Source organism: Aotus nancymaae, unplaced genomic scaffold, assembly GCF_030222135.1.
Source record: "Aotus nancymaae isolate 86718 unplaced genomic scaffold, 86718_ANA_hifiasm-v0.15.2.pri h1tg000124l, whole genome shotgun sequence".
NCBI classification, from domain to species: domain Eukaryota; kingdom Metazoa; phylum Chordata; class Mammalia; order Primates; family Aotidae; genus Aotus; species Aotus nancymaae.
Window position 1 is genome coordinate 1,208,655 of NW_026988539.1, and position 27,874 is coordinate 1,236,528.

General features: G+C 58.0%; 1 protein-coding gene across 6 annotated transcripts; it reads right to left on the reverse strand.

Annotated features, from left to right (window-relative positions):
* Positions 1-1,105: 1,105 nt before the first annotated feature.
* On the reverse strand, positions 1,106-27,579 carry DAZAP1 (DAZ associated protein 1). Of its 6 annotated transcripts, XM_021676619.2 has the most exons (13): positions 27,372-27,579; positions 18,048-18,088; positions 16,860-17,026; positions 16,508-16,573; positions 14,276-14,386; positions 13,169-13,217; positions 9,779-9,861; positions 6,787-6,940; positions 5,827-5,856; positions 5,462-5,602; positions 3,791-3,967; positions 2,588-2,676; positions 1,106-1,676 (listed from the first exon to the last, which is right to left on the reverse strand). In XM_021676619.2, the coding sequence occupies exons 1-12, from the start codon at positions 27,398-27,400 to the stop codon at positions 2,588-2,590; spliced, it is 1,137 nt and encodes a 378-aa protein (XP_021532294.1). In that variant the 5' UTR covers positions 27,401-27,579; the 3' UTR covers positions 1,106-1,676. The 6 variants fall into 6 exon arrangements, with proteins under 6 accessions (XP_021532294.1, XP_021532292.1, XP_021532291.1 ...); XM_021676617.2 differs by lacking the exon at positions 2,588-2,676 and having other exon boundaries at positions 14,276-14,383; XM_021676616.2 differs by lacking the exon at positions 2,588-2,676 and having other exon boundaries at positions 1,106-1,673.
* Positions 27,580-27,874: the final 295 nt, after the last annotated feature.

Sequence of the window (27,874 nt, forward strand, 5' to 3'; positions counted from 1 at the left end):
GGGTGTGGGGGGGGTACTCCTCTTCTTGGTTCTCTCTAAACTAAGCTAAACCTTCCCTGCCCCCAAAATATGAACTGGGGCAAGGGGTTCTAGCTGTTGTCTGCAGAATCTCACACTTGGAACGCTGTAGGCTTCCAATCTGAAACTTGGCAGATCTATTTATTTATTTATTTATTTATTTATTTATTTACAGACAGAGCCTCCCTCTGAGGCCCAGGCTGGAGTGCAATGGATCTTGGATCACTGCAACCTCCACCTCTTAGGTTCAAGTGATTCTCCTGCCTCAGCCTCCTGAGGAGTTGGGATTACAGGCGTGTGCCACCACACCCCGCTAATTTTGTGTTTTTAGTAGAGATGGGGTTTCACCACGTTGGTCAGGCTGGTCTCAAACTTCAGACCTCAGGGTATCTGCCTGCCTCAGCCTCCCAAAGTGCCGGGATTACAGGCGTGAGCCACTGCGCCTGGCCCTTTTTCATGTTTTTAAGTCTCGCCTTCCCTGCCAGAGTGACAGTATTGCTTCTAAAAGATGCCCGTGTCCTAATCCCCAGAACCTGGGGACATGTCACCTTCCATGGCACAAGATGTTTAATAAAGGTCACGGGATGGGAAAAGCCTGGAGCCCACACTCCCAGAGAAAACTGGCGGTGGCCACACCCTAAAACCCCCAGCATCCCAGCACCCACTGAAGGACGGGCCCGGGCCAAGACCACGGAGGGAAGAGACGGGCACAGCGTGGTTTCTGATCCAAACGCACTTCTTTTTATTCAAACCAGGGTCAGACTGGTCAATGGGAAACACCCTGAAGCCACGTGCCTGGGGAGATGGCCTCCTACTCAGCCCACGCGGCTGTGGGATCCAGACCACCAGTGTCCACGCGGCTGGCTGTGCACAGCCCCCAAAGTGCACCTCAGACACTACCAAGCAGGTCAGTCGACAAAAGCAAGGAATTAAACAAAAAACAGAAACACACTCAGTAGAATTCTTCTTGAAGTTCCCAGAGTTTCTGGACCAACGAGTCCCAACCCCCAAAGCAAGGGGACTAGAAACGCACCCCCTCCACCAGTGCCGACGGAAACCCTGTTTTAAATTAAAAAATAAGCCAGTATACATCGTAGAAAATTTCTCTTAAAAATCTCACAATTTGTAAATGTATATTTTTTCTTTAACATAAAAGTTTACAATATACCGTAAAACAAAAGGCTCAGGAAAATAATTTCCAAAGAAAAGGAAGAAAAAGAAACCTGAAGTTTTGAATTAAAGCTGAAGACATTTTTTTTTAACCCTGTTGTTGAACCAGTGACTTTTTTTTTTATTGTGCTGATGGGTTAGAGAAAGAAATATTTAAAAACCTCAGTCCAGACGACACCCACAGCCGCTCCAAAAGCCTCTCGCCCTCCCCCCGCCCCCCAAAGTTGAGTCGCTACTTTGCCGCCACGTTTGTGATTGTCACGAGTTCGTAAGTTTGGAATCCAGGTCTGGGTCACACAGATGTCGCTGCGGCTAGCGTCGGTAGGGGTGGAACCCTTGCACGTTGTGGTTCTGCCCTCGTCCAAAGCCGCTGCCACCGGCGGGGGGGCCCCCTGACCCTGGCACAGAGGGGCCCCCGTAGGAGGGGGGCTGCTGGCTGGGGTCCGAGAAGCCCTGTCCAAAGCCACTCAAGTCCTGCCCGTAACCTGCTGGGGGAGAGAGGCCTGTGAGCTGGGGGAGGTCCCCGGGCACTGGGCGCTGCTGTCGAGCGAGGCTGCCTGGACGCAGTTCCGCTGAGCCACCTGGAGACCAGAGGCCCCACAGGGTGGGGTGGGGCCCTTCTGAGGCCAGCGCCTAAGCCAGGGAGAGGAGCCCTGGGCGGCGTGCTCTCTCCCTCAAAACCATGTGAGCAGGGCACACAGGGAAAAGCGGCTTCCAGAGCCCTCCGTGGCCCACATGGCCTTGCCGCTTCCCCGTTTGATCCTGAAGACACCGTTGGTTGGTCGGGGGCAGGCTGGAGAAGGCTAGGGGTGGGTGGAGACACAGATGGCCCGAGCCACCATCATGGACAGGGCTTCTAGAAAGCTGGCTCTCCGGAGGAGTGCACGGCTCTCAGAGTTTCAGAAAACCCCCAATGGGCCCTTGCAGCGATGCAGGGCCTGCCCAGACCCCACACCATCCCCCTGCCAGGGCACATCCGTCGGTGGCACGTGTCAGGGAAGGGTCCTGGGCCCAACCTGACTGCTCCAGTGACACCATGGCTGAGGGTCCAGCACACCCTGCAGCCGGTCCAGCCACCCAGCCGACCTCAGGGACATGGACAGTGGTGTCTTCACAAGGATAGAGACGCCGGGCTGTTCCCCACCCGATACACACCTTCAGGAAGCCCCTCCCGCACCCTCTGGGTTCCCAGTCAGGTGCACAGGGCACAGGCGGGCACGGGCTCTGGGAGATCCTGGACCCAGTGAAGGCTTGTAGGCAGCCAACATCTTAGCACTGGCAAGGGCCCCTCCCCAGAGGGCATCGCCAACGTCCACCCCCGCCCGGGCAGCAGAGGAAGCCACGTCCACTTCCCGGTGCAGGCAGGTGGGAGGAACCTGGAGGCGGCGGCGGCACCTACCTAGGCCACATCACTGCTCAGCCTGACCATAAGAGTGTAAACAAAGTGTGGGCCGCAGCCCGGCGGGTCTGGAGAATAGGAACCCAGGCCTGGCAAGAGACGAGACCGGGGTGACCAACCCAAGCAGCCGCCACCGAGAGCAGTGGCTGACACACACTCCACGCCCCAACTGGGCGCCTCATGCCCCCCTGCCAGCCTTAGACACTCGGGGCTTGGTGGCAGGTCAAGACCCACATATGCAGCAACCTGGGCCCGAGGCCTGGCCATGAGGGCAGGGGAACCAGAGCCATGCAAGGCAGGCGGGCACCTGGGCCACACACAGCTCCCACTCCCAGCACCCACAAGGCCTAAAGGAAGTGTGTTCACAGGCGCCCAGAAGCCCATGGCCACCTGGAGACAGGCGCCCCATGTTCTCAAACCCTGCCTGTGAACATCCCCTGGTGCTGGAGGAGCTGCCCATGGTTGGAGCCCTACCCACTTAGGCCACTGCATTGGTCCTGAGCAAGGATGCTGTGACACTAGGCTCAGTGCAGGTCAAGAACTACAGACATGCAAAACCTTGACCCACCCTGGCCCAGTCCCCCACCTATCCCCTAGCCCTGCCCCCCACCAGGCTCCTAACCTTGTCCCTTACCAAGCTCTGGCCCGTTCGCCACCAAGCTCCTAGCCCCACCCCCCACCAAGCTCCGAGCCCTGAAGCACATGCGCCTCCTGCAGGTCACCTCCAGACAGCACCCAAGTCACGAAAGCCATCAAGTCCAAGGCAAAGCCCACGGTCCAGGCCACGGCCTGCTACAGACCCAGGCCTCTACCCCAAGCAGGGTCTGTAACCCAGCAGGAGAATGACAACGTCAGAAAGTGGAAACACCGAGGGGTCAGTGCACCCGGGACCCACATCAAGGGCCTTGACCTTGCGACAGTGATCACAGCCTCCTGGGACCCACTTCTCCTGACCCAGTCACCACTTAGCTTCACACACACGCAGGCCCTGCAACACCTGCTGAGTGGACTCCCACGCTCCCTCCACACTCCCACACTCCCTTCTGCCAGGGCAAGACGCCACGAGCGCTCTCCAACAACCACGGCACCTCCACTCCCCTCCCTCTATCCTTTCCTGCCAGGTAAAGATGGGAGGAGGCCAGCAGGGGGAGGAAGCAGCAGGCAGGCCGTGCCCCATCCTGGGGCCAGCAGGAGACCACTTACCATACTGACCGTAGGGGAAGTCTGGCTGAGCTGTCGGGGGCTTGCTCATGTCTGGGGCGGCCTGAGACGGAGGCGGAGGGAAGGCCAGAGGCGCTGCCCCGGGAGTGGCCGGTGGAGGAGGAACCCCCGGAGGGGCAAACTGATCCGGTGGTGGAGGTGGAGGCCCGTAGCCAAAACCTGCAGAAGCACAGGAGGGCAGGGCACCGGCCACGTGGTGCAGCTGGGGGCGGACCAGCAGGAGACCCACACCCAGCCCAGCAGGAGCTGCCCAGACGGGACTGCCACCCTAACCCACACGACACCCAGGCCTCATGGACGTCCACAGAATGGACCACAGAGCCACGGACCCAGGACGCTCCCCCCAGGAAACACATGCCCCTGGGATGGTGGCAGTTCGCTGAGCTGCAGCAGGGTGGGCGTCAGACGATAACTCAATGAGCAAGTAACCCCACAGCAAAATCGCTTTCAGAACAAAAACCTGCCACCATGCCCAGTGCCCGTGTTTAGGAAGCTGCCAGCACAGGTGAGGGCGCGTCCTGATGAGCTCAGAAGGGGCTGCCGTGCCGGAGGCACTGCCGCCCTGCCCTCTGCTGCTGGACGTCAGGCGGGCCGAGGTTCCACCCAGCTCCTTCCTGTCAGTCATCTGGCCCACGGGCCTCCATGTGCAGAGCCTGATCCAGACCAGAGAATGGAACCGCCCGCTCCTATGCCACAGCCACATGGAGCCTCCATGATGGGACTAGCTCACACTCGGATGTTCCCCAACTGTAAAACACCCCCAGGTCCCAAGGACGGCAAGTGAAAATCAGATCCCGATACAGCCCGTGCTGACTGTGTGCTCTGAGGAGTAACCACTGGCTCGGCGGGAAGGGTACACAGGATCCTAGAAAGCCACACCCCCGGGAGGCCTGCGTCTCTTCTCCTCTACTGGAGAGCGCCAATGGCCCCACCCTGGGAGCCCATTGAAAATTCTGGGTGTGCTGAGATCAGGAGTTCAAGACCAGCCTGGCTGACATGGATAAACCCCATCTCTACTAAAAATACAAAATTGGCTGGGCATGGTGGTGGGCGCCTGTAATCCCAGGTACTTGGGAGGCTGAAGCAGGAGAATCACTTGAGCCCAGGAGGCAGAGGCTGCAGTGAGCCAAGATCGGCCCACTGCACTCCAACCTGGGCAACAAGAGTGAAACTCCATCTCAAAAAAATACAGTAAGATGAAATTCTGGGTATACCTTCTAATCTTATACTCAGCTCTTCAATTACAACTGAAGCAAACAGGAAAGTTAGTCAATAATGAGAACTTGTGCACCCGCAAACAAATGTCCCCCAATTCTGAAGTACGAGACTGAGACACGAAGTCCAGGCTCCGTCTCCTGAGAGGCTTGTAAGAAGAACTGGCCGGGTGCAGACGTTCCTGCCGTGAGCTCTCCGGCCTGCAAGAGCCTGAGCTGCCCTTCAGCCTGACCAGCGAAGCCACAGGCAACGGAGCCCATCTGCAGGTGAAGGGCCTGGTGGCGGGTGACCTGCTAAGCAGCCGCACCCCACCTGTAGCTTTCCCTGAGGCTGAGGCCAGATGTGTAACACAGGAACCCCCATCGCTCCCACCCACCACCTGGCTGGGGGCGTCTCCAGAGCAGGCGGGGGCCCTCCCACAAGGCCCCCTAGACTTACTGAACTGTGGAGGGGCACCGTAGCCCTGAGGGAAGCCCTGGGGAGGGGGGAAGCCTCCAGGAGGGGTGGACACGATGTAGGAGGTGAATGGTGGGGGCGGTGGGGGGGCTCCTCTTCCCGCAGGGGGCGGTCCGTAGCCACCTGAAACAGAGCGCAGGGGTAATGGGCAGAGTGCGCTGGACGACATGGCCTGGCCACAGCCAGACCTGGGCCTGGCAGGGGCCCCCAGCAGGCCCCTCACCCTCTCTTCCTCTCCAGCACTCAGGACACAGGAACCAGGCTGTGCCTGCTGCCCTGGGGCACCTGCTGAGTCAGCCTGCCATGTGGCTTCCGTCCCCACCTTTGCTCTATAAACAAGGACTTACCAATCGCCTGTCCTGCCGGCACCCACATTCCTGGATGAGAGAACAGAAGAGGAGGTTGGAGCCGTGTCCACCCAGGTGCCCGACGCAGACGAGGAGCCGCAGAGCACGGGCATCCGGGGCTGGGGCCCACCCCGGGGCCTTCTGTGCTCAGAGCCTGCTTGTCCTGAGGGTAGAGCCCCCAAGCCCTGGGCAGAGAAGCACTCCCCACCCACTGTCAAACAGGCCTTAAAGCCACTCTTCTCTGCCAGATGGCAGGCACTGTGTCTGCTGACTGGGGCACAGGCGACCTCCAAGCTCCACCTGAGGACCCCAGAGAAACCTGGGACTTCTAAGCCTCAAGAAGGCAGGGACAGTCCCCACAGGACCTCCCAGCTTCCAATAGGGGAGGCTGTAAAGAGAAAGGTTTGAGACGAGGCACAGGGAAGCCAGAGTCTCAGGGCCTGGACAAGGGACATCTGGAACCCTGACCTGGAACTCGGGTCAGGCTGCGGCCAAGCCCAGGGGTTCTGTGGCTGCTGGAAGCTCTTGAGTAGCACAGGGTGGCCATGCACAGGCCTAGCCATAGAGGGCCCACGGCACTGCAGAGGGGATGGCAGGTGGCAGAGATCCAAAGCCTGCCCAGTCCTTAAGGGCCCTCTGGGGGCAGCACCCCGATTCCGAGCTCAACTCGGCAAAGCCAGAAGTCAGGGTTTCCTGCTCAGACCCGCCGTGGCACACAGCAGCGAGGTGCAGACGCTCACTGCAGCTCTTCCCGGTGATGGCGAGGCCCAGGCCAAGGACAGGCACCTAAGCCGTGGCTACCCAGCTACTGAGGAGGCGGCAGTGCTGCCTGGGAGCTGGCTCTCTGCCAGCTCCTGGTCGGGACTCAAGGCCACTGTGTTGCTGGCAGGCGCAGCAGAAGTGAGGAGGCCAAGTCTGAGATGTGGGGGGTTCCCGAGAGCACCTCTGCCTCAGCCTTACCTTGCGGGCCATATCCTTGCTGCCACGTGGGCGGGGGCTGGCCTGCCCAGCCATTGGCAGCGTTGGGAACAACGCGGCTCCCCCACTGGCTGGTACCTGGCTGTCCCGGCGGCTGGCTCTTGCTGTCCCGAGGCTCAGCCCGTTTAACTTCCACCTAAACAAACCGAGCTCTGGTTTAGGATGGGGCTGCGGGTCCCAGCACCCCCTTCCCTTCAGACACACCCTTGGGTAACTTATGACTACACTTAGCAACTTATGACTTAAGACTAAATACTTAACTATAAACCTTATTTAGGCCAGTAGCATTTTTTTCTTAAAAAAATTTTTTTGTTGAATTTTTTTGTTTAAAAAATGTTTCTCAGGTACAATAGATACAACTGTAACACAAGCAGAGCCCACCCGCTGCGAGGCAGCAGGGACAGAGCCGACAGCCCGCAGGGGACTTTCGTGCATGACGAAGGGTCTTTCACTCAAGTAAAACGTCAGCATCCTCCTTCCTCTTGAAAACACGGGGACGGGACCAGGATCTTCCCAGCCATCGGCACCCTCATCGCCCTCTGGACCGCTCGGAGCCCACCCACCTGTGCTTTTAACTCATACCTGAGAAACACGGTTGGTGTTTTACTTAGATTTTTTAATTTAAAATGTCTAATGGAAGATAAAGACTTACCTTCCCCAGGCTAACGCTTAAAGAATCTCAATTAACTCAAAAATAATGTCAGAGGGAATGGATGTGATAAGAGAATCTTACATTACATCTAACAAAAAAAAGTAAACAAACATGCAATAAAATGGACATTTGGATCAGTAAGCAATCTTCATACTGTGTTCGCTCCGCAGCCCGGGGCCCTTCCTCTCTAGACACTCAGGAGCCACAGCCTTCTCAGGAGGCGGGCGCGGGGCCTGGGACGACGGAGGGAGCACGCCTGACCTACTTATCCCAGGCGCAGGGGCCGACCTTCCTTTAATGCCTGGTTTAAAGTATGGGCGGGCTGACAACAGAGTCCGCAGGTCCGGGGCTGCCTCGGCCTTTGAGATTGCTGAATTTGTCTTATTTTTATGGTAAATTTTAATGAGAATAAAGAGACAATGAATCCACCTGGAGTCAGCCTTGGGGTCTCAGTCTGAGCGCTACGCATCTTGCGTTCTGTTCTGTCCATTAGAGAACAGACAGTGGTGGCCACAGAGGCACAAAGCCTCCACCTGCCTGCCCAATGCCCCGAGGACGGCCTATGACGGGAACAGAACCCCCGTTAGCTCAAGGCAAGGCGACAGCAGGACCAAGGGACCAGTTTCAAAGAACTCAAATTAACGAGTCTTCACACACTCTCCTTAGAGGACTGTGGTTCCTGCTTACAAAGCACAGCAGTCCTCGTACGTGGCAAAGAAAAATTCTTTTACCCTTTCCTATCGTAACACAGCAACGCAGAGCTGCCTGGCATGGAGGTGAACCACCACCCGAGACCAAACCTCTATGGAAAATCCCCACGAGGGGCTGGCAGTGACGCCAAGTGCCATGTCCGGCCGACCAGTGAAGGTCGGTGCCAGGCAAGCTGGACTCCAATGACCGTCTTCCTTGGGAGGCGAAACCCACACTGAGGACGCTGAGCTCAGAGGCTCAGGCAGACAGTCACGGCTAGGGGGACCCGGGGGCCCGCCCAGGGACGAGAGCAGGTGTGTGCGCTGCACAGAGCCCTTTCTGTCCCATGTATCAAGACCATGCTGGTCCCTAACCGTCAATGGCATGGAACCTTAAAATTGTGAGCGCAGACTCCTTTGAACCCGTGCTGGTACTGCTGGGCACCCATGCAGCCTGCATGCTAACTTTACACCAAAAGCTGCACCGAATGTCAGAACAGGGATGGTGTCTCCTGTTTTAGTTGAGTTCAAATGGAATTAATGAAGTCTGCAGCCAAATCTAAGCCACCTGTATACAAAAATTACTACACGTGCTACTGTCTCTCAATGGCCGGGGCTGGGGTAGAGGGCGGGGCAGGAGACAATGAGCAGGAGGCTGGCTCCCTCCAGGATATTTCAGCTGGAAAAATAACCGTGGCTTTCTCCAAAAGGCTGAGCATCTTCTGTTAACAGGTGACGCCGTCACACCGTGGAGGTGAGGTCGAATCCCCCTCGGTGAGTGAGGCAGCCTGGCACAGCCAGCAGAGCTCCTTGGTTTCAAAGAACCAAGACAAGAATACTGCAAAAACTTGGGACCCCTAAGCTTTCACTAACTGCAAGAAATTCCACTCTGTAGAATTTCTACCAGTTATTTATTTCAGAGTCCACTTCTCAAGAACCTCCAAGGGTTCAGGGAAAACAAGGCCTTAGGAAGCCCTTTCTGACACATACCTACCAAGGGCTGGCCTGGGGGCGGGGGGTGGCCTCCTGTCCCTCTCACCTCCGGGGGTAACACAGTATGAAGATGACACAACCAGAGGTCACTTGACTGCATGGTGGCTGAGTACTACCGAGAGCATGTGGCTGGTGCCGGAGTTCCACAGTAAGTGACCCAATTAAAACAACCAATCCTTCATGATGTTTTCATTTCTCTTTCGGTTTTAAGCGGAACCTCGGCTCTCCAAGGTTCCTTGCTGATCACATTACAGGTCAGTGTTAGATAATGGGGATTTGCAGACATCTGAAGGAGTGGTCATGAAACCAAGCCTGAGGCAACGCTGCAGTTTCACTGGAGCCAGCCCCAACACCGCCACGGCCTCGCCAGGCCCCCCACCCGCCCAGTCCCAGGCCACCCAGAGGGAGGGGCTCCAGAAGCAAAGCTGGGAGACACCCACCCACGGGAAGGGTGCTTGGGAACGATGGGGCCCTCCTGCTGTCTACAGACCCAGATCCACCGCACACCTCACGCAGCGAAGGCTCACAGGACGAACTCGCCTGACCCTTTTCTGTGAAGGAATGTTCCTTTCCAGTGAAACCCCTAAGTTGCCTAAGACTTGGTTTGGTCTTAAGGTAAAATAAAACTACAACTACACACTTTTTTGCCCATGATGTCGTGAAAATGCATGTTGACAGCCTGGTCCACTGATTGTTCGTCCTCGAAAGTAATAAATCCAAAACCTAGCCAACGACGAAGAGTGAATCAAGGTAGCAGGGTGTTGTGACACAAAACAGGATGATGAACAGTATTAGGGACGGGCCGAGGGATCGACCCCGGGTTTCAGCTCAGCTGTGTGTGGGGCGCTGCCTCCCTCCCCAGGAGCTGCCACTCGGCAGGACGGAGTGGACAGACGGTGATGTCCGCACTCCCGATGACGGCTCTGCTGACTGAGGCCTGAGTCAGGTCTCCAACCCAGACACCCAGGGCTGGGGCTCTGTGTCAGGAACACATTTGGAACAATGAGCGCGTCCTAGAATGCAGCAGCCGAGGCAGTACAGTGGTGAGGGCCTCCGTTGCTACTGGCAGACAAACCACCCCCAGGGGAGGGTCAGAGGTCCAAGCTGCAGTATTCTGGCTCTCGCCTGTGGACAGACGGCCAGTGAAGCCTGCAGGCCAGGAGCCCGCGTGAAGTCTACGTCTCCATCAGGGGTGTGCACCGTGGATGTGTGTGTGCTTCTCTGAAACCCAGGATTCTCCCCCTTGGCTTGCAATTTGCTTTGCAGCTAGTGCTGACAGCAGCCATATATCGTTCTAAAGCGTTAACAGGTACAGTATCTACCACAGCTGGTGCCTCGCTAGGCTTACCCAACACTGTTGGGTAAGCCCAAGGAGTCCTAGGAGAGTCATATCATAGGCATATATGCATATATATACAGGTAGATTAACAGTGCACAAAGATACAGGCCACAACGGGTTCCAGCAGGTCAGACTCTGCTGTCAGCAGCAAGAGCGAGATGCACCATGGGATCAAAACAGAAAATTTTAAAGGCAAAAAAAATTTAGCATTTTCCAAACACAAGAGAGTGGCAGTATAAACGAAGTTTAGTTGGTCTGGGGTGAGCGCGGCCCCCGGCTAACGGAGTGGGTCTCATCCTCTACGCAGGAGTGCGCTGGGCTCCCCAGGCTTCCCCGGCTGGGTGGAGTGCGACACCACAGAGCACACTGTCCTCCCGAGGGGCCCTGGCCGCGTTAGCACCTCCCCAGATGGCCTGTGTGCTGGACAGAAGGAAGTGCGCGGCAGACAGCTGCCCAAGACCTCACAAAACAAAGACGGACGAGGGAAGAGTGGAGATGGGGCTGGAGATGGGCCGCCTGCCAGAGGCACAGGGTGTGTGACAAAGCACCACACAGCAGGGCACAGCGCGACACGGGCGTGAGCGCGGCAGAGAAAGGCTGTGGGGGTGGGAGCAGGCAAGGGCCCCCGGAAGGAGCGGCCCACCATGGGGCCACCCAAGCTCAAGAAATAGGGGCCGGGGCTGCTGTAGCTGGGACCAGGCAGAAACATGACAGGCAAAACTGGGCGAGAAAAAGATGGGGGGCAGAAAGGGCAGCTGAGACTGTGAGAGGACAAAGGTCACCCGCGGTTTAGGAGCCTCCCACCGTCCTGAGCACACGCATGCAGCTCAGCGTGACTGCACGTGGTGTCTGCAACCTGACGGGAGAGGAGGAAGAGGGACCAGGAGGGCAAGGCACACAGCGAGAGGAGGCGGGAAGAAGACCCGAGGACAAGGCGGGGCCAGAGGCGAACGAGGCAGCGGCTGGAGCGGGTGGGCCGAGGGCAGACGTGGGAGGACCGTGCAGGGACCCACGCAGACACTGTGTGCCTAAGACACATGCGGGGTCCCCGACAGGGACGTGGCCACAACCTTCCGTCAATGGAGAGGAAGAGGGAGGTGGAGGGAAGGGGAACACAGACCCATCTCAGAAGAGGAAGAAAGGCCAAGAAAGAGAACTCGCTCTCTGGGAGGACCCGTCAAGAAGCGCCACGGCGTCTCTCCTGCCCTCCGCTCACCTGACACCCAAGGGACACTTACAAAGCCCGACGGCTAAGGACATGTGGCCACATGCTGGCCCCGAAGTGGTCTGTACACCAGCGTGGACTCAGCGACACTCGCCAGCCACGTCCCGTGTAATGCAAGGAGAAGGGGCGCCAGCTCTGGGCAGCCGGAGGGGAAGCGGGAGGACCTAGAAGCCACCCTCGGATTCCCGCGCACTCAAGTTTCCCAAGATCAGAGGCAGTATTGGAACACGGCATCGGTGATCAAACAACATATTTAGAAGTAGACATTTTCTCAAACTGCAGGAGTGTCTGAAACCACAGGGTTCGCCTGGTCCGGGCACAGTGCAAGAGGCGCTGGGTCCTGGGGGAGGCGCCCTGAGCGCTGTCTAGGAATGCGGCTGTCAAGAGGCGACATCACCACTGAGGAAGCGGGACAGAAACACCTGAAACTTCGTTTACACCCCACTGGAGCAAAGCCGCTCCCTCCTCTGACTGCGGGACTGGCCTGTACCTGTGTGATATAATTTAGCACCTGGAGAAGAGAAATCTAAAGAGATATCGTTAATCACAAACAATTCACAGAGAGAAAAGGAAAAACAACTTACTTAACATTACTGTACTTTACTATGAGACACTTAAGTACGTCACTAAGCATGTATGTCTAAATTAAGTTACGACTAAGACTTAACAGCGTAACCAACATGGAGGAGGAACACGCCCTAACCGTGGGGAGGGAGGTTCAAATGGCAAACTATGCTCCAGCATGGTGGCCATGCTGTGGCGCCGCGTGGCGCTCGGGGCTGCCCCGACTGACCTGGCGGGTGGTGCGGGGCGGCACGACGCCTCGGGCGGACCCAGGCTGCGGATCTGCTCGGGCGGCTGGCCAAAAGCGACTGATGAACCAAAACCATGCGGGCAGGACAGACAACAGCAGCCACGGAAAAGGGGCACAGAAACCGGGCGCCCATCGCCCCAGCTCCACAAACCAACGCGGACAGGCGTGCGGGGAGCCGAGTGAAAATGATGAGGTGACTCTTCACCCTCCTCCCACCTGCCCCACTGACTTCAGAGGGGGACAAAAAAAAAGAAAGCATGGGATGGATGACGGGAAGTCCACGCCCCACGCCGAGCCGGCCGGCCACACTGGGAGGACTCGACGAGGGGGCGAAGGAAGGTCAGATGCAGAAGCGGCACACTCTTCCGGGACACGGTGAAAAACAGAAACCAGGCTGACACCCATGTCGAGTCATAAAAACGCCAAAAGAACAAACCAAAAAACAATGTGTGACGTCTGACCTCGGGAAGCACAGACAGGCTGAATGGGGTGCACATGAGGAACCCACGTTTTAGTCATTTCTCTCCAATTCGTCCTGTCCTGAGGCTGTTTGCTACAGCCACCACCTATGTGTGCCTGGCAGGTGAGATAGTTTGCCATCTGAGGGAGGAGCAGGGAGAGAAGGCCAAGGACAAACTAGATCTGCCCTTACCTCGGGGCCTCTGCTTCTCGGCATCATAGATCATGACTACCTCCGTGACCTGGAAGGAGAGAATCACGTGAGCCCAGCGCCAGCTCCAGCGCCGAGGGGGCTTTTCCGAGGTATCAGCACGGGGTGCACCCTCCTTCAACGGGGCAGTGGGGGAGGTGCACAGGCAAGGGCTGCTCCCTGGGGTGCTGTCTGGGAAAGGCAGGAGCCCCCACACTCTGGGGCCAGATGAAGGCGTATAGAAGCAGCTCCAGGGCAGGCGCGTGGGAATCTGTCTCCAAGCCGCCCATGGCCCCGCTCACGTGTATGCTGAGGGACACCAAGGGCCAACGATGCTGGCCACGTGTCCTAGCAGGGGTCGTGGGAGCCAGAAGACCCCACAGAAACCCTTCCTACCCAAACGAGGGAAGCAAAGGGCACGCTCAGCCCTCACTCAAAGCGGCAGGGCAGCCACACACAGCTCCTCTGCAGACCCTGTGCTCCTTGGCCCCCACTCAGGGCCCCTCATTCCTGGCCTAGGCCCGCAGACACCTCAGTTACCACCTTATAAACATACACTGGACCCAGGCCCACAGGACTGTCCTGCTGGAGGGGCTGGGAATGTGGCCTGCGGGGCACAGGATGAGACCCAGCAGGACCTTGGGGTGAGCGCACGCCCCTGCGTCAGTTGACTGGGAGGGCTCCCTCCTGGCCCCTTCCCGGCTGTCCCAGCTCCCTCTGGCACCAGGCTCAGCGGAGATTGGTTATTTTCCCACCTGCCTGCTGGAAGTCAGCTCGTCCAGGCCACGCTGAGCCCCATTTCTGTGTAACCATTGTTCTCTGACACTTTACCCCACGGTGTTTTCACAATGGAATCAGGCAGACGCCCTGAAGGCTGTCAGGCTAGCTGCCTGCAGAACCACCCTACTGGGACATTAAATGGCCGTGAAGGCCAAGGCTGGGTTTTCCATCTTTTCGGTGGGGGGGTGCAGGCATCGGTGAAATACGAGCGCCCGAGCTCCCAGCCTGAAAGGCCTGAGCACCTGCGGCTCCGCCACCTCAGCCCCGAGAAGGCAGAGGACGAGCAGAAGCGGCTCTGCCCAACAGCCCCGCCGGGTAGGAGAAACTCACCACTCCGAACTTCTTGAAGTATTCCCTGAGCTCTGTCTCACCACAATTGTGAGGAATTCCACCGACAAATATCTTATTTGATTTACTGTTATCGCTCCTGGGTCCTTTCTGCTGTTTGAAGAAGGAAAGAATGGTTAGTTCACACCGGACCCTCCACGCCCTCCGTGAGTTGCACAGGCCGCAAAGCCCTATCTGCACTGGTTTTAAGAGTCGGCTGAAAGCCAGGCAAGAACGCTCCACGAGCTGCTAGGTCCGAAGAGCAACCAGAAACACTGGGCTCTTCTGAGACACTTTTGCATTTTTCTACAGAGACCCAAGGAGACGGGGATTTAGCATTTTTGCAGGGCTGAATTTCAGCTGAATGGAACAGCACCGTGTGTGCCTCGCCTTCAGTTATTCTGCATTACAACTGCTACAAAGTGGAAAGGCGGGAGGTGTGATTAGAGTGCTGGGGAAGGGGAGCGCTGACGATGGAAGCGAGCAGAGAGGAAGCTGGATTTCAGGCTGTACTTCTTCAGCAGGTGACAAAGGTGACTACAGAAACCTCTAGCAGCTCCAGAGCCACATGACACATGGCCCGAACTGCACAGTCCCTGCTGCCGCCTCCCAGTGCCCAGCAAGCCTGCTCCTGGATGCCACTGGACACCACTGCCCGGGCCTCGTCACTTGCCCCTCAGCTGTGGCTGCTCTCCTCCTGCCCCCCCCCACCCAGCATCCTCTTTTTTCTCCTATCCAAGGCTACCATATTTTAAGTTGTCCCAACTGCTTTGAATTAACAGACTAAAGCTTTGGGGGTGAGGGCTCACTGCCATGACTGTAAGGATGGTTTCGTGAGTGGAAGCGTGGGTCGGAATCCATCAAGTTGTGCAGTTTACTATGTGCCCGTTATATCTTAATGAAAACTAGAGACATCAATGAATTAATAACCAGGCAGAATAGGAACCGTGACTGGATTCCAGTCTGGAGAAAATAGTTATGAGAGAACTTGTGAGACAATTCTGGAGCGGGAACGTAGCATGGTGCTGACCCTCCGGTGTACTGACCGGGGATGCGTGTGGGGAGGACGGAATTTTAGGGGACGCACCCTCCAGTCCTTAGGAGTGGTACATGTGGACAGAGATGGATATAAACACATATAGATACATCTGGCAAAATATTAATGATGTATAAATCTACATGGTGTATTTAGGTATTCTTTGTGCTATTCTTCTATTTTTTTGTGTAGTTAAAAAGTTTCCTGGCCGGGTGCGGTGGCTCACGCCTGTAATCCCAGCACTCTGGGAGGCCGAGGCGGGTGGATCACGAGGTCAAGAGATCGAGACCATCCTGGTCAACATGGTGAAACCCCGTCTCTACTAAAAATACAAAAAATTAGCTGGGCATGGTGGCGCGTGCCTGTAATCCCAGCTACTCGGGAGGCTGAGGCAGGAGAATTGCCTGAACCCAGGAGGTGGAGGTTGCGGTGAGCCGAGATCGCGCCATTGCACTCCAGCCTGGGTAACAAGAGCGAAACTCCGTCTCAAAAAAAAAAAAAAAAAAAAGTTTCCTAATAAAGTTTAAAAATAAAAGAAAAATAAAACTGTTCCAAGGGTTCTGAAGCCTGCAGAAGCAGATTCTGCTGGAAATGCAGGTTCTGCAGACCCGGCCTGCTGCCCACACTGCAGAGAGGCTGGCACTCAGTGCCTCAGCAGGCCTCCAGGTCTGCACTGTCCAGCACGCTCTGTGGGGGTGGGAGCTTCTCTATCTGCACCGCCCCACCAGGCTCCTGGCGCCAGTGTGAGAACCGCACAGCTGGAGGAAGGTAAGCAGACCAGGGAAACCCCATGCCGGGATGGTGCCCTGTCAGCCAGGCAAGCACCAGGGCCACAGGTCAGAGAACCCAAGTTGCCATGTCAGGGGATCTCAAGTGGAGCGGCAAGGTGGCCAGCACGAGCTGACACGGCCTGGCCCAGCACAGTGGGTACACAGGGCGCAGAGGTAAGATGCAGGGCTCCTGACATGAAATGGCACAAGCTGTCATTTTTTTTTTCTCAAGATAGACCAGTAAGAATTTTCTTGGCTGTAGGATAAAACACAGCACTGATAAGCCTGGGTGATGCTCAACTGCTCGAGTGTCAACCTAGAAGACCTCTGTCGCTCTCGATCTTAGTGAGCGAAAACACCAGATTGAAGGCACGCGTCTCCATCCTGAGTGAAGAACGCACGAGGAGGCCGCCCGGCCCCGCCCCTTACCCATCCTTCCTTCGGCCGCGTTCTCTCTGGCTGCATCCCCCGGGGTGTGCATGGCTTGGGGTCGATCTGTAGGAAGTTTCAAATCAGCCGGTGGTGAGTAAGAGGCTGTTTCTCTAGGAAAGAAGGTGTCAGCACAAGAGCAGCCACAGCACAGCAGCCCCCCACCACCCGCCGGCTCCGTCCGCCCTGCGTCCTACTGCATTACCCAGCCTCGGCACCACGGCTTCGGCCTCCACATGAACCCACTTTCAAACATGCTCTAATACAAACATCCGTCGGAGTCCAGGACAGAGTGAAGCAAAGCCACGACAGGGGAGGCAGAGCGGGAGAGAGCTCCCGGAAGGACACTTACGTTTCGGCCGTCTAGCGTGTGCGGTCTGCTGGCCAGCACTGTCCCCACACAGTTTGGGTCTTTAAATTTGACAAACCCAAACCCTCGAGACTGGTTGGTGGTTTTATCTTTCATGATAACACAGTCTACGACTTCTCCATATTGGGAAAAGTAGCTGCGCAGAGTCTCTGCTCGGAAATTGGGAACAGAACACAAACACGCAGGACCAGAGCATTAGGCACGCGCCGGGCGGCGGCTGCTTCACACGCGCTCTTCCAGTCCGCCGGCCACGCACCCAGCAATGCTGAACTGGGGGACCAGAGCATTAGACACGTGCCAGGCGGCGGCTGCTTCACACGCGCTCTTCCAGTCCGCCGGCCATGCACCCAGCAATGCTGAACTGGGGGACCAGAGCATTAGACACGTGCCAGGCGGCGGCTGCTTCACACGCGCTCTTCCAGTCCGCCGGCCACGCACCCAGCAATGCTAACTGGGGGCTAGGGGGCGGTGTCCAGGAAGCACTGGGGGATTCTGCCCAACACACACTTGAGGCCCGCATGTAAATCAGAGGGGCTGCCAGTGAGCACAGCAGTGGCCAGCGGTTACAACCTGCCTTTGTGTGAGTCCGGGAAGGCAAACACAACACCTCTGGATGCTGACAGTGAGCACGGAGCACTGACTGGGCTACACACTTTCTCCTCCTCTACTCTCAACTCGGGAGCTCAGCCGGGAGCTCAGCCAGGCCCTCGCCCTCTGCACTTCCAGCCACAGCTGTCTGCCTCCACCACCCACCTCAGCCCTGAGCTAGGAACCTGCAGACTGAGGTCTTCCCTGTAACCTGGGATGGGAAATACCAGGGCCAAATTAGCAGTCTCAAAGTAAATACACACTTTCTGCCCCAGCCAACTCCAATGCCCCTGCCCAGAAATCAAAACAGTATCAACAGCATTTAAACATCCAAGACAGCAGCAAGAGGCCGCAGACACAAGTTGAAGGCCAAGGTCCTAGAGCCCGTCTGCGGCGCCCACCGGACACCCCCAAGTTGAAGGCCAAGGTCCTAGAGCCCGTCTGCGGCGCCCACCGGACACCCCCAAGTTGAAGGCCAAGGTCCTAGAGCCCGTCTGCGGCGCCCACCGGACACCCCCAAGTTGAAGGCCAAGGTCCTAGAGCCCGTCTGCGGCGCCCAACGGACACCCCATCCCCACCTACCTTGGGTCGTGCTCCAGTCCAGACCACCCACGAAGAGCTTCCTGCAATTCAATGAGAAAACATTCACCATCAAGACAAGCTCTTGCCTTAGAAATGCCCCCATCTGAGCCAAACTAAGGTCTCAATTCAAAACACAGAAGCAGTTTATGCGCACATGACGGCGAGGAGCTCACGGCAATGGCAAGTCAGCCTCTCCCATGCTGTCTGCAGACACGAAAGATGACCCCAAGCCTTGCCAGCACCATGGGGAGAGGACTGGCCACAGAGTCACAGGCAGACCTCACGCGCAACGGGCAAAGAGTTCCTTTGACAGACCAGTGGTGACCGCACAGAACCGTGCTGCTGCCGAGCGGGACACAGGCTCGCTTTCCTACAGCCTTTGCAAATATTTTATAACCAGGAAAAAGAATTTAGAAGTCTACATTTGAAATGTGTGCAATAAACTAGACACCTAAGCCACAAGGCCTCTGAATTACAGCCCCAGGCGGGGTGGGGAGACACAGAAGCCTCCAGATGAGCCTGCACTTATAAGAGAACGAGGCCCACAGATGGCGGTGAAGGCCCTGGAGCTCCAGGCTCAGCACTGGCACCCCCTGCCCACCCTCACAAGCCCTCACCCCCATCCTGGGGCTGTCTCTTCTGGGCAAATGAGCTGGAGCTCTCCCAAGGCGTCTGCCATCCACCCTGCGGCAACGCCCAAGGGCCCATCTTTTCACCTCTCTGCAGCTCCGAGTGCACCCAGGGGCCTTGGCTGTTCCAACTCCCAACGAGGGCTGTGCCACTATGCATCAGCCATGGCACCCATTGGGTTATGTCTGAGACACATGGGCCACAAGGCTTACCCAGACACAGGGCCTTAGATGTCATTCAAGCTTCCCCCAAACCCAGGAGGCAGGGAAGAGATGGTTCTATCGGCGGCTCTCCAGTCCTGCCCACTTTCCCTGGAAAAGGGGACACGTATTCAAAATGAAGTCCCTGAGCTGAATTTTGGCTGTGACTCAGTGCCAGTACCACCAACACCCTTGGTCTCCAGAGAGCAGAGCACCCTCGAAGCTCCCACCGGAGACCCTGCCAGCATCACTGAAAACAGCAGGCACGCAAGGGTCCCCGCATCCCTGATGGCCAACCACGCCACACCTGCTTGTGCTTTTGCAGAAAGTCCCTGGCAGATTGAACACATCACTGCCCCACCAGCGGTCAGGAGCGACGGGCTGGAACACAGCCCTACTCCTCCAGATCCTGCCAGCTCGCCAGGAAAGACCCGTGCAAGGTGGCTGGCACATTCGGCACCTGTCATCAACAACTGCCTGGGGCCTGTGAACTCCAGATCCCGGAGTCAGCCCCTGGTGAAGGGTCTGCCACAGCCAACTGCCAGGGGCTTGTTCCTGCTCCTCCTTTTTCCCTAAGAAAGGCTAATTTAAATGTAGTGTGTGAAAAACAAAGCATGGTTCCACCACAGGAAAGGCAACCACTGCCGTCTTCAAAATGTCAACAAGGAACCCCCAGCCCCAGGTGGGCTGTGCTAGTGGCCCTGTGTTCCTGATCCCTAGAGATGAGTTCTGAAAAGACCAATTTCAGAGAAAAACATGCTGATCCCGCAACAGCAGCAGGCTTACGCCTCATTAACTTAAAATCCTGCGTCTCCCACGCACCCTTCGCAATCAGGCCAGGGAGCACTGAGGTCAGGACTAGCGACCGTGGGAGGAGCGAGGCTCCGCGTGCCTCACTCCCCGTAGGCTGTGCCCGTGCTGAGTCAGGCCTAGCCCCGCCCACATCCCGGCCAGCAGGGCCGGGCACCCAGCAGGAGGGCCAGCAGCAGCCCCTACCCCATGAAGGAAGGGCCCTCGAGACTAGCAGGAACTGCCAGAAAAATGTCCATTTACACAAGCCTTTGGAATCAAAGTTCAAGCATTCACACACTCACACACACACACACACACACACACACACCCCCAAGTCACGTGAAGAAATACCAGCCTCTAGTTAGCACTGCACCCACCAAACAGCCAGGTAATAGGCAGGTGTCCTCCAAGAAACCGAATCCCCGCCCGCCCACCTCACCTCCCTGGTGGAAGGAACTCGTCAGACCAGTCCAGTTTCGGTCCTCATTTAAATTTCAAAAATTGGGTATTAAGGGGGAAGGGCTAGAAATACATAGCTGAGAAACTCAGAACAGGGTGGGTGGGTTAGTAACCTGGTATCAACACTGTCTTTCTCAGCTGGAGGCAGCAGATCACGCCTGTGATCGCAGCATTCTGGGAGGCCAGGAGTTCAAGACCAGCCTGGACAACATACGGAGACATGGTGGTGGTACCTGTAGTCCTGGCTACTTGGGAGGCTTCGGCAGGAGGATCATTTTAGCCTAGGTCGAGGCTGCAGTGAGCCATGATCATGTCACTGCACTCCAGCTGGGGTGACAAAGACCTTGTCTCTTAAACAAAACTTTAAAAAATAAAAAAAAGATAAATATTTTTTTCAATTTTTATTTTTTTTTGAGACAGAGTCGCACTCTGTCGCCCAGGCTGGAGTGCAGTGGTGAATTCCCAGCAACCTCCGCCTCCCAGGTTCAAGAAGATTCTCCTGCCTCAGCCTCCCGAGTAGCTGAATTTATAGGTGTGCGCCACTACGTCCAGCTAATTTTTGTATTTTCAGCAGAGACGAGATTTCACGATGTTGGCCAAGATGGTCTCAATCTCTTGACCTTGTGATCCGCCCACCTTGACCTCCCGAAGTGCTGGGATTACAGGCGTGAGCCACTGTGCCCGGCTGCTTTCGCAATTCTGATCACTGAGCTGTGTTCATGTAAGAGAATGTCGTTGTTCTTGGGAAACAATAGATAGCGCAGTGTCCACATAAAGGGGCGGCCTACCAGCTACTCTCAAATACTTCAAGAGAAACACACAGTGTGGTGGGCGCGATGGCTCACACCTGAATCCCAGCACTTTGGGAAGCCAAGGAGGGTAGATACCTAAGGTCAGAAGTTCAAGACCAGCCTGGTCAACATGGCAAAATCCCATCTCTACTAAAAATAAAAAAATTAGCCAGACACAGTGGTCAGGGGCCTGTAATCCCAGCTACTCAGGAGGCTGAGGCAGGAGAATCACTTGAACCCAGGAGGCAGAGGCTGCAATGGGCCAAGATCACGCCACTGCACTCCAGCCTGGGTGACAGAGTGAGGAGTGAGACTCCGTCTAAAAAAAAACCACACAGAGTTCACTGGGGGTGGGGCAAGAGGTGCCGTGTGCCGGATGGCAAAATGTCAGCCAGTGGTGGGTCTTGCAGGGTCAAGAGAATATGGAAATGTTTGTTACTACTTTTGTAATTTTCCTGTAAGTCAGAAATTACATATATGATCATGGCATAAAAATCTTTCATTACTGAGAACGTGACAGAATTTAAGTTTCTTTTGAAATAAGTCTTGTTACTCACGAAATCTGAGACTGCAGCAGATAGCTTTTGTTTTACACAGTGTCTGCTTCGAAGGGAAGGCGACTCCGGGCTGGTGCTGCACTAAAGCCTCTCATGTTCGTGTTTCTCTTACTACTGCTCGGAGGCTACCAGCTAAGACTGGCACCTTCTCCATGGTCTACAGACAGAAGGCTCCAGAAAGTCCCAGGAGGCAGGGTCACCTCCTCAGTAGCAGGGACTGCTTCCAGGGCCCTGGCACAAAGTCCCTACTTCTGAGGCTCAGGATTTTTTTAGTGAATAAAATAAGAAAGCTCTTGGCTGCCAACCTCACCAGGTGATGAGTGAGAAGCCAGCACCCCAGAAACATGCGGGGCTCTGGGCAGACACCTCCCAGACGCTGCCCATGAACTGCCCAGGCAGCAAAACCAACTCTCAACTCTCACACAAGTAAACGCCAGAGTCCAGGGAGCCACACAGGCCGTGGCCAGCACAGGAGGCATTGCTGACTCTCGGGAGCTGGCTCCGGGGCTGGCAGTCTGCTTGTCCTCAGCTCCAGGCTGGCTCAGCCTGCACCTGGGCTGGCACCGTGTGGACCGAGGACATTAACTGGGCAGTTAAACACTGGCCTATGCAGATTAAGGGGTCGGCTACAAACGTAATCTCCCCAAGCTCTGCCTCTGAGGAGCCCACTGGTGGGAGAGTCATCACCCAGCCGACGGCCTCTCTGACAGGAGTCACGCTCCTACAGACCTTACACCCCACAAACCCAAAGGGGCTGTTCTCATCAGTGGGGGAGGCGTGGGGTGAGCTCCACTTCTTCCCTGGCAACCTGGAGTCTGGTGTGCAGTCTGACTACCAAAGGTCACGACAACACCTCCCAGGATCTGCAAGCCTGGTGCCCAAGCCCCATGGCTCCATACCCGGCGGGGGCTCAACCCACAGTGGCCAGAGCAGCCACTCTCTTCCGCCTGTTAAAGCAAAAGCTGTTTGGGGCGGTAGCCCCGCTTCCTGTGTGCCCTTAGGGCAGCTGTGCGGTGAGGTATTGAAGCAGAAGGTCCATCTGCAGAGGCTTCCTCTGGCCTAGGCTGACCATAGAGAGCCCGGGTCTCCTGGCAGTAGCAGAGAGGGCTTCAAAAAGTGGCTCCCAGCCTGGCCACTCAGGGCCAGCAGCCTCACCGAGGGCAGTCGGCAGGGGACCTTTCCTTTCCTGCTGGGCTGAGGGACCAAGCCAGGAGGAGCCTGCCTCCCCACAGGCCCCACCTGGCTTCGAGCTCTGCCGGTCACACTCAGCTCTGGGCACACTCTAGAGAGGCAGAAGCCCAGGCCCAGTGGCGGCTGCTGTGTGAGGAGTCTATGGACTTTCCTGCCCCTAAGGCCAACCGGGACCACTTCACCCACTGCCTGCCTCAGGCCAGTGAGCGCAGCCCCGCCCTCCACAGTCAGGTTCCCCTCACCAGCAGAGCAGATGCCTCCCCGACCCCAACGCTGGCAGGGTGTGGGGTCCACAGAACACACCAGCAGTCTGTGAACTGTAATGCACGGCTGTGTGCTCAAGGGGGCACTGAATGCCCACAGTCTGGGTGCTAACTGTGGTCGCCCTCATCCTCTCCCTGCCAGCCCCACCCTCCCAGGCAACCAGTGTCCTCCTTCGCAATGCCTGGAGCCAAGCTGGAACCTCAGCCCTTAAGCGTCTGTCAAATGAGTGGCCTCTGCCTAAGGTTCTGTCACAGCTCTCAGGGATTCTGACATCATGGTGCAGTGTCACAGGGACCAGGCCTGGATGGGAAAAGGCCTCAGTCCACAGAAGATAGCACAACCTCAGATTAACAGACTGCACCATGCACACAGCAGCCTGACCAGGAGTGCTCTCTGCGTGGGACAGGCAGTGGAGGGGTGTGGATTCCCAGCTCAGGCTCTTCCACTGGCTGGGGGGACCCTGGGCGAATCCCTCAACTCCTCTGTGCCTCTGTCTCTCTGGGAAAGTCAAGGGTTAGTCAAGGGAACAAGCACCAGCTGGGCACGCTGCATGCTGCTGCTGGCTCTGGGCTACCGGGGAGCTGCTGAGTGAAGGGCACGCGCCAGGGCGGTGCTGCCGCCTTTCTAGACATCTGCCTGCTCCAGACCATCAGAGCCAAGGAGCAGCCAGTCAGGAGCACCCTGACCTCACGGCCCATTCACAGGAACCAAAGAAGTCAACACAGGACAAGTCATAAACCACGAGGAGCTGCTACCCCCAACACGGTGGGAACCAGGCCAAGAGCACAGACGCCCCAGACAGCAGCTCTCACCCAGGCGAGTCTCCCCCACCCCACAGGACACAGGCTGATGTCTGAGGGCATCTGTGGTTGTCATGAGTGGGGGTGTTCCTGGCACAGAGCAAGTGGAGGCCAAAGATGCTGTCCAGCGCCCTGCAGTGCCCAGGATGCCCTGCCTCAGAGTGATCCAGGCCAGAGTGCTGACAGCCCAGGACATCTGCCTCAAAATAACCCAAATGCACCACAAGAGCCCCAGAAAGGCCTGGCGCAGCCCCATGAGGTTTCCCGTCACTCCCTACATTGCAACAGCCTCCCCAGATGACGGCCCTCTGAACTGACCAGCAATCCCTCCTCCCAGGTGCCTGTGCTCACTGTGCACTGCACAGGCGGTCACAACCTCTCCAGGCCCAGCCAGGAGACCCACTCGGTATCTGCTTCCACAGCCACCCAATAAACCGAGGGACCCACCATTGGCCTTTCTGGCTCTAAGCTGCATGGCCCCACCACAGTCCTGTGTTCCCCTGAAGCTGCCCAGAGGCTGCTTTCTCCTCTCTCCGCTGAGTCCCTCCTCCCTCTGTGACTTCCCTAAATATGTGCAGGTGTCCCCGTCTCACCATTCCCCAGGGTACCTACCAGATAAAAATCTTCCACAAACCTCCCTCTCCAGTTCCACGACCCCCGCCTTGGAGGCCAGCAGAATACAATGGCCTGAGTGCTCGAGGTGACCCCTCCGTCCCTTCCCGGTAAGCCAGGCATTGGGTCCTATTCCTGACACCTGGCATATCACACAGGTGCCCAGCACCCAGCAGCTACTCCACAGGACTCGGTGACTCCGGCCGCACTGTGTCAGCTTCCCAGAATCCAATTCAAGGTGCTCAACCCAGAGACTTGAAGATGACTTCACAAGGCCAGGGAAGGCAGAGTGGAGACTCTGGCCTTCCTGATCGCCTGTGCCCCAAGCACTGCAGGCCACCAGCTGGTACTGTCCCTCTAACCCTCCAGACAGGTCAGTGCCTGTCCCCCACCCTTCACAAGAGGACCAGGACAGGCCCCAATCCCAAATGAGGACATCGCCCATCACCTCCAGCACATGGGATCCGCGTGCCAAACCCAGCAAGGTTGACAGGAGCTCCCCACACGCCACCTCTCCTGTGTGCTTCCTCCTGCGTGCAGCCCCATCCTTGGGCTGACTAGAAGTCAGGGTGTGGAAGGCACTTTTTATCACCCACAGGCCTCAGCTGACTTTCGTCCCCATCAGGCTTTACATGGACTTCTAAGCCAGCATTGGTACCCTAAAAACTCAGAAAGACTTCTTGGATTCAAACTCAAAAGCAGAGTTTTCCCCAAGGGTGGCTCCCTAACCCACCTTCCCATGGCAGCGGCTGGGTGGCCAAAAGTGTCCCAGAACAGGGAGCTGCAGGGCTCCAGTTGTCCTGAGGCGTTGACCCCACACCCAGGTGCACTCCAGGCCTAGCCCACCAAGCAGGGACTGTGGCGACAGATGCAGGGCTTGGTGGGAGCCGGAGGGATCTCCTGCCTCCTCCATGGCAGTGAGCAGTGAGGGATGCGGATGAGAAGAAGGGCAGCCTGAGGAGGTGCCAAGCCCCCACCGTGGGAAATCACAGACCCATGGCATCTTGAAAGCCGCCATCCATCACAGAGAGAACCTGCTTCCATCCAGCACCCTCCCGCGTGGCATCCCCCACAGGGTTGACCCTGTGGCCTCCCAGGAAACTGCAGGGGACCTGCCAGGACGGCGTTTCACAGGGGCACAAGCGTTTCGTAAACACAAGTCCCCAGAGCAAGGAGTTCAGAGTAGACCATAGACTCCCACACAGAATGGAAGCCTGTTTCCCACAAAAAATGTAGCTGTGTCAACACTTCTCGGCCACCTAATCTGACTCAGAAAGCAGTGGACACTCCTGGGCAGCCAGGGCTTCCAGCTTTAAAGGCCGGTGATGTGGACAGAGTTAGCAGCTGAGGAGGAGAGCAGGGTCCATGTACTCCAGGCCCCTCCACGCAGCCCGTGGCGTCCCAAGAGCCTGTCTGTGCTGTGGCTGGGACCCGAGCTCCCCCACTTCCCAAGGGTGTCTGTGCAGGGAGGGAAGGGGAGTAGCCCTCACCTCTCTCCAGCTTCCTTGCAGCCAGGGCTCGGATGGAGAGGGCCCACGCTCACCTGTGGCTTGAACTGACCTAACGCAGGCACCCCACCTGGGAGCCCCCTCACCCCATCATCCCAAAGTCGAGGGCTCCATTCCCCGTGGCTGGTGGAGCCCCTGCTCTGGCCAATCCCGCTAGGGCCCCATCCAGATCATGTCTCCCCACAGGCACACGGCCCCTGCCAAGTCAAAGTGCCTGGAGAGGACTCACAGCATGGGTGAAGCAGGGAATAAGGGGAATAAGTGGTTACATCTCAGTACTCCAAAGGAAGGTGCTCTTTTGTTCTGTCTGGGGAAGGGGAGAACCCACAAAAGGCATGCCCGGTCCACAAGCGCGACCTATGGCGCGTGAGGGAGGAGCCTGCCCAGGCCACCCTCTAGCAGCAACCGCTCCAGCACGGGCCAATCCCGGCACTGAGAACTCAGGGCGCTGCTTAAAGCTAAGGGCACTGAGAAATTTACACCAGACCACGAGGAAACCCAACCCAGACTGTTCTGCCGGAAGAATACAACTCTAAAAGAACGTTAGTGCCGCAGGAGCCGCTCCTGCCAAAGAACAGAGCCGAGCCCCGCGACACCGCGGAGTGAGGTTTCCCGGCCCTGTGGGGTCCGGCCAGGTTGCAATCGGGGGGGACACCTCGGCTCTGCAAGGCTCCGCGGGCCCGTCGCTGCCTCGGAAGTGCTCTCCCTTCCGCAGCTCAAGCCCACCCCCGACGGGGAGGCGCCGACATAACGTAAACACAGCAAGCCCCGGTCGAGCCGAGCCCCGCGGGCCCTGGGTCTTACCACTCTGGGGGCTGGGATGGGAGCGGGGAGCCCGGAGCTCCGAGTGGGAGAAGCTGGGCGGCGCCAGAACCGGAACCCTCGGCTCGGCCCGCCACGTGCGCCGCCCGCCAAGTTTGGGCGCGCACTGGGGGCGCCCCCCTGCCCGCCCCCCAGGCCACGGTTCAGGGTACCCCTGGCCCGGAAGCCGGGAAGCGGCAGAAAGGACGCCCCGGAGTCCCCGCAGGCTCCCTCAGGTTCCCATTCGGGGTCCCCCAAAGCAGAGACTCTACAGGCAGCGGCGGGGGCGCCCCAGACCCCCCAGATTCCCGTTCCGGGCCACCACAGTCAGGAAGCCGGGATGCAGCGGCGGGGGCCCCCCGAATCCCTCGGGCTCCCATTCGAGGTCCCCCAGAACGCGCAGTCGGGAAGCGGCGGCAGGGGCGCCCCAGGACTCCCCCAGGCGGCCGTTCGGGGCCCCCCGACCCCTCAGGCCCCCATTCACGGTCCCCTAGGACGAAAAGCCGGGAAGGGGCGGCGGGGGCGCCCGGACCCCCCAGACCCCGGGCTCCCGTCCAGAGCCCCCGGCGCGAAGCCGCAGCGAGTCCGGGTCCCGAGTCCGCCCCCGGCCGGCGTGACCTTGACGGGGCGGCCCCGGGGGGCGGCGTCTGAGGCCGGGCGGCTGGGGGCTGCGGGCCGGGCCCGGGGCGGAGACGCAGGCCCGCGCCGCCAGTCCTCACCCGATCTCGTCGGCGCCCGAGTTGTTCATGGCGGCGGCGGCGGCGGCGCTCAGCGCTCCCGGGCCTCCTCGCTCGCTCCCGCCTCCGGAAGGTCACCAGCTCCGTCGCCCTCTCCACAGCCGCGGCCCGGATCTGCGCAACGGCGGCGGCGGCGGCGGCGGCGGCGGCGGCGGCTGCCTCCTCCCCTCGGCGCCAACGGTCACCGCGCGTCCTCGCGCCGCCGCGCCGCCGCCCCTGCGCACGCCCGGGCGCGCTCTCGCACGGGGCCTCCGGGGGCGGGGCCAGGGGTGCTCCGTCCGTGCGTGCGCCCCTGCAGCGGGATTTGCGCCGCCGCAGTAGAGGCCACTGAGCGTCTCATTTTCACCTCAGAGGCTCCGGGCTTGCCCGTGGGGCATTCTGGGAAATGGAGTCTCTGACCTGGCCCCGCCCCTGCGAGGGGAAGCGCGCGGGCCGAGACACGTGCGTGCGTGCGCGCGCGCGTCCGGAGCTCCGGTCTAGGCACT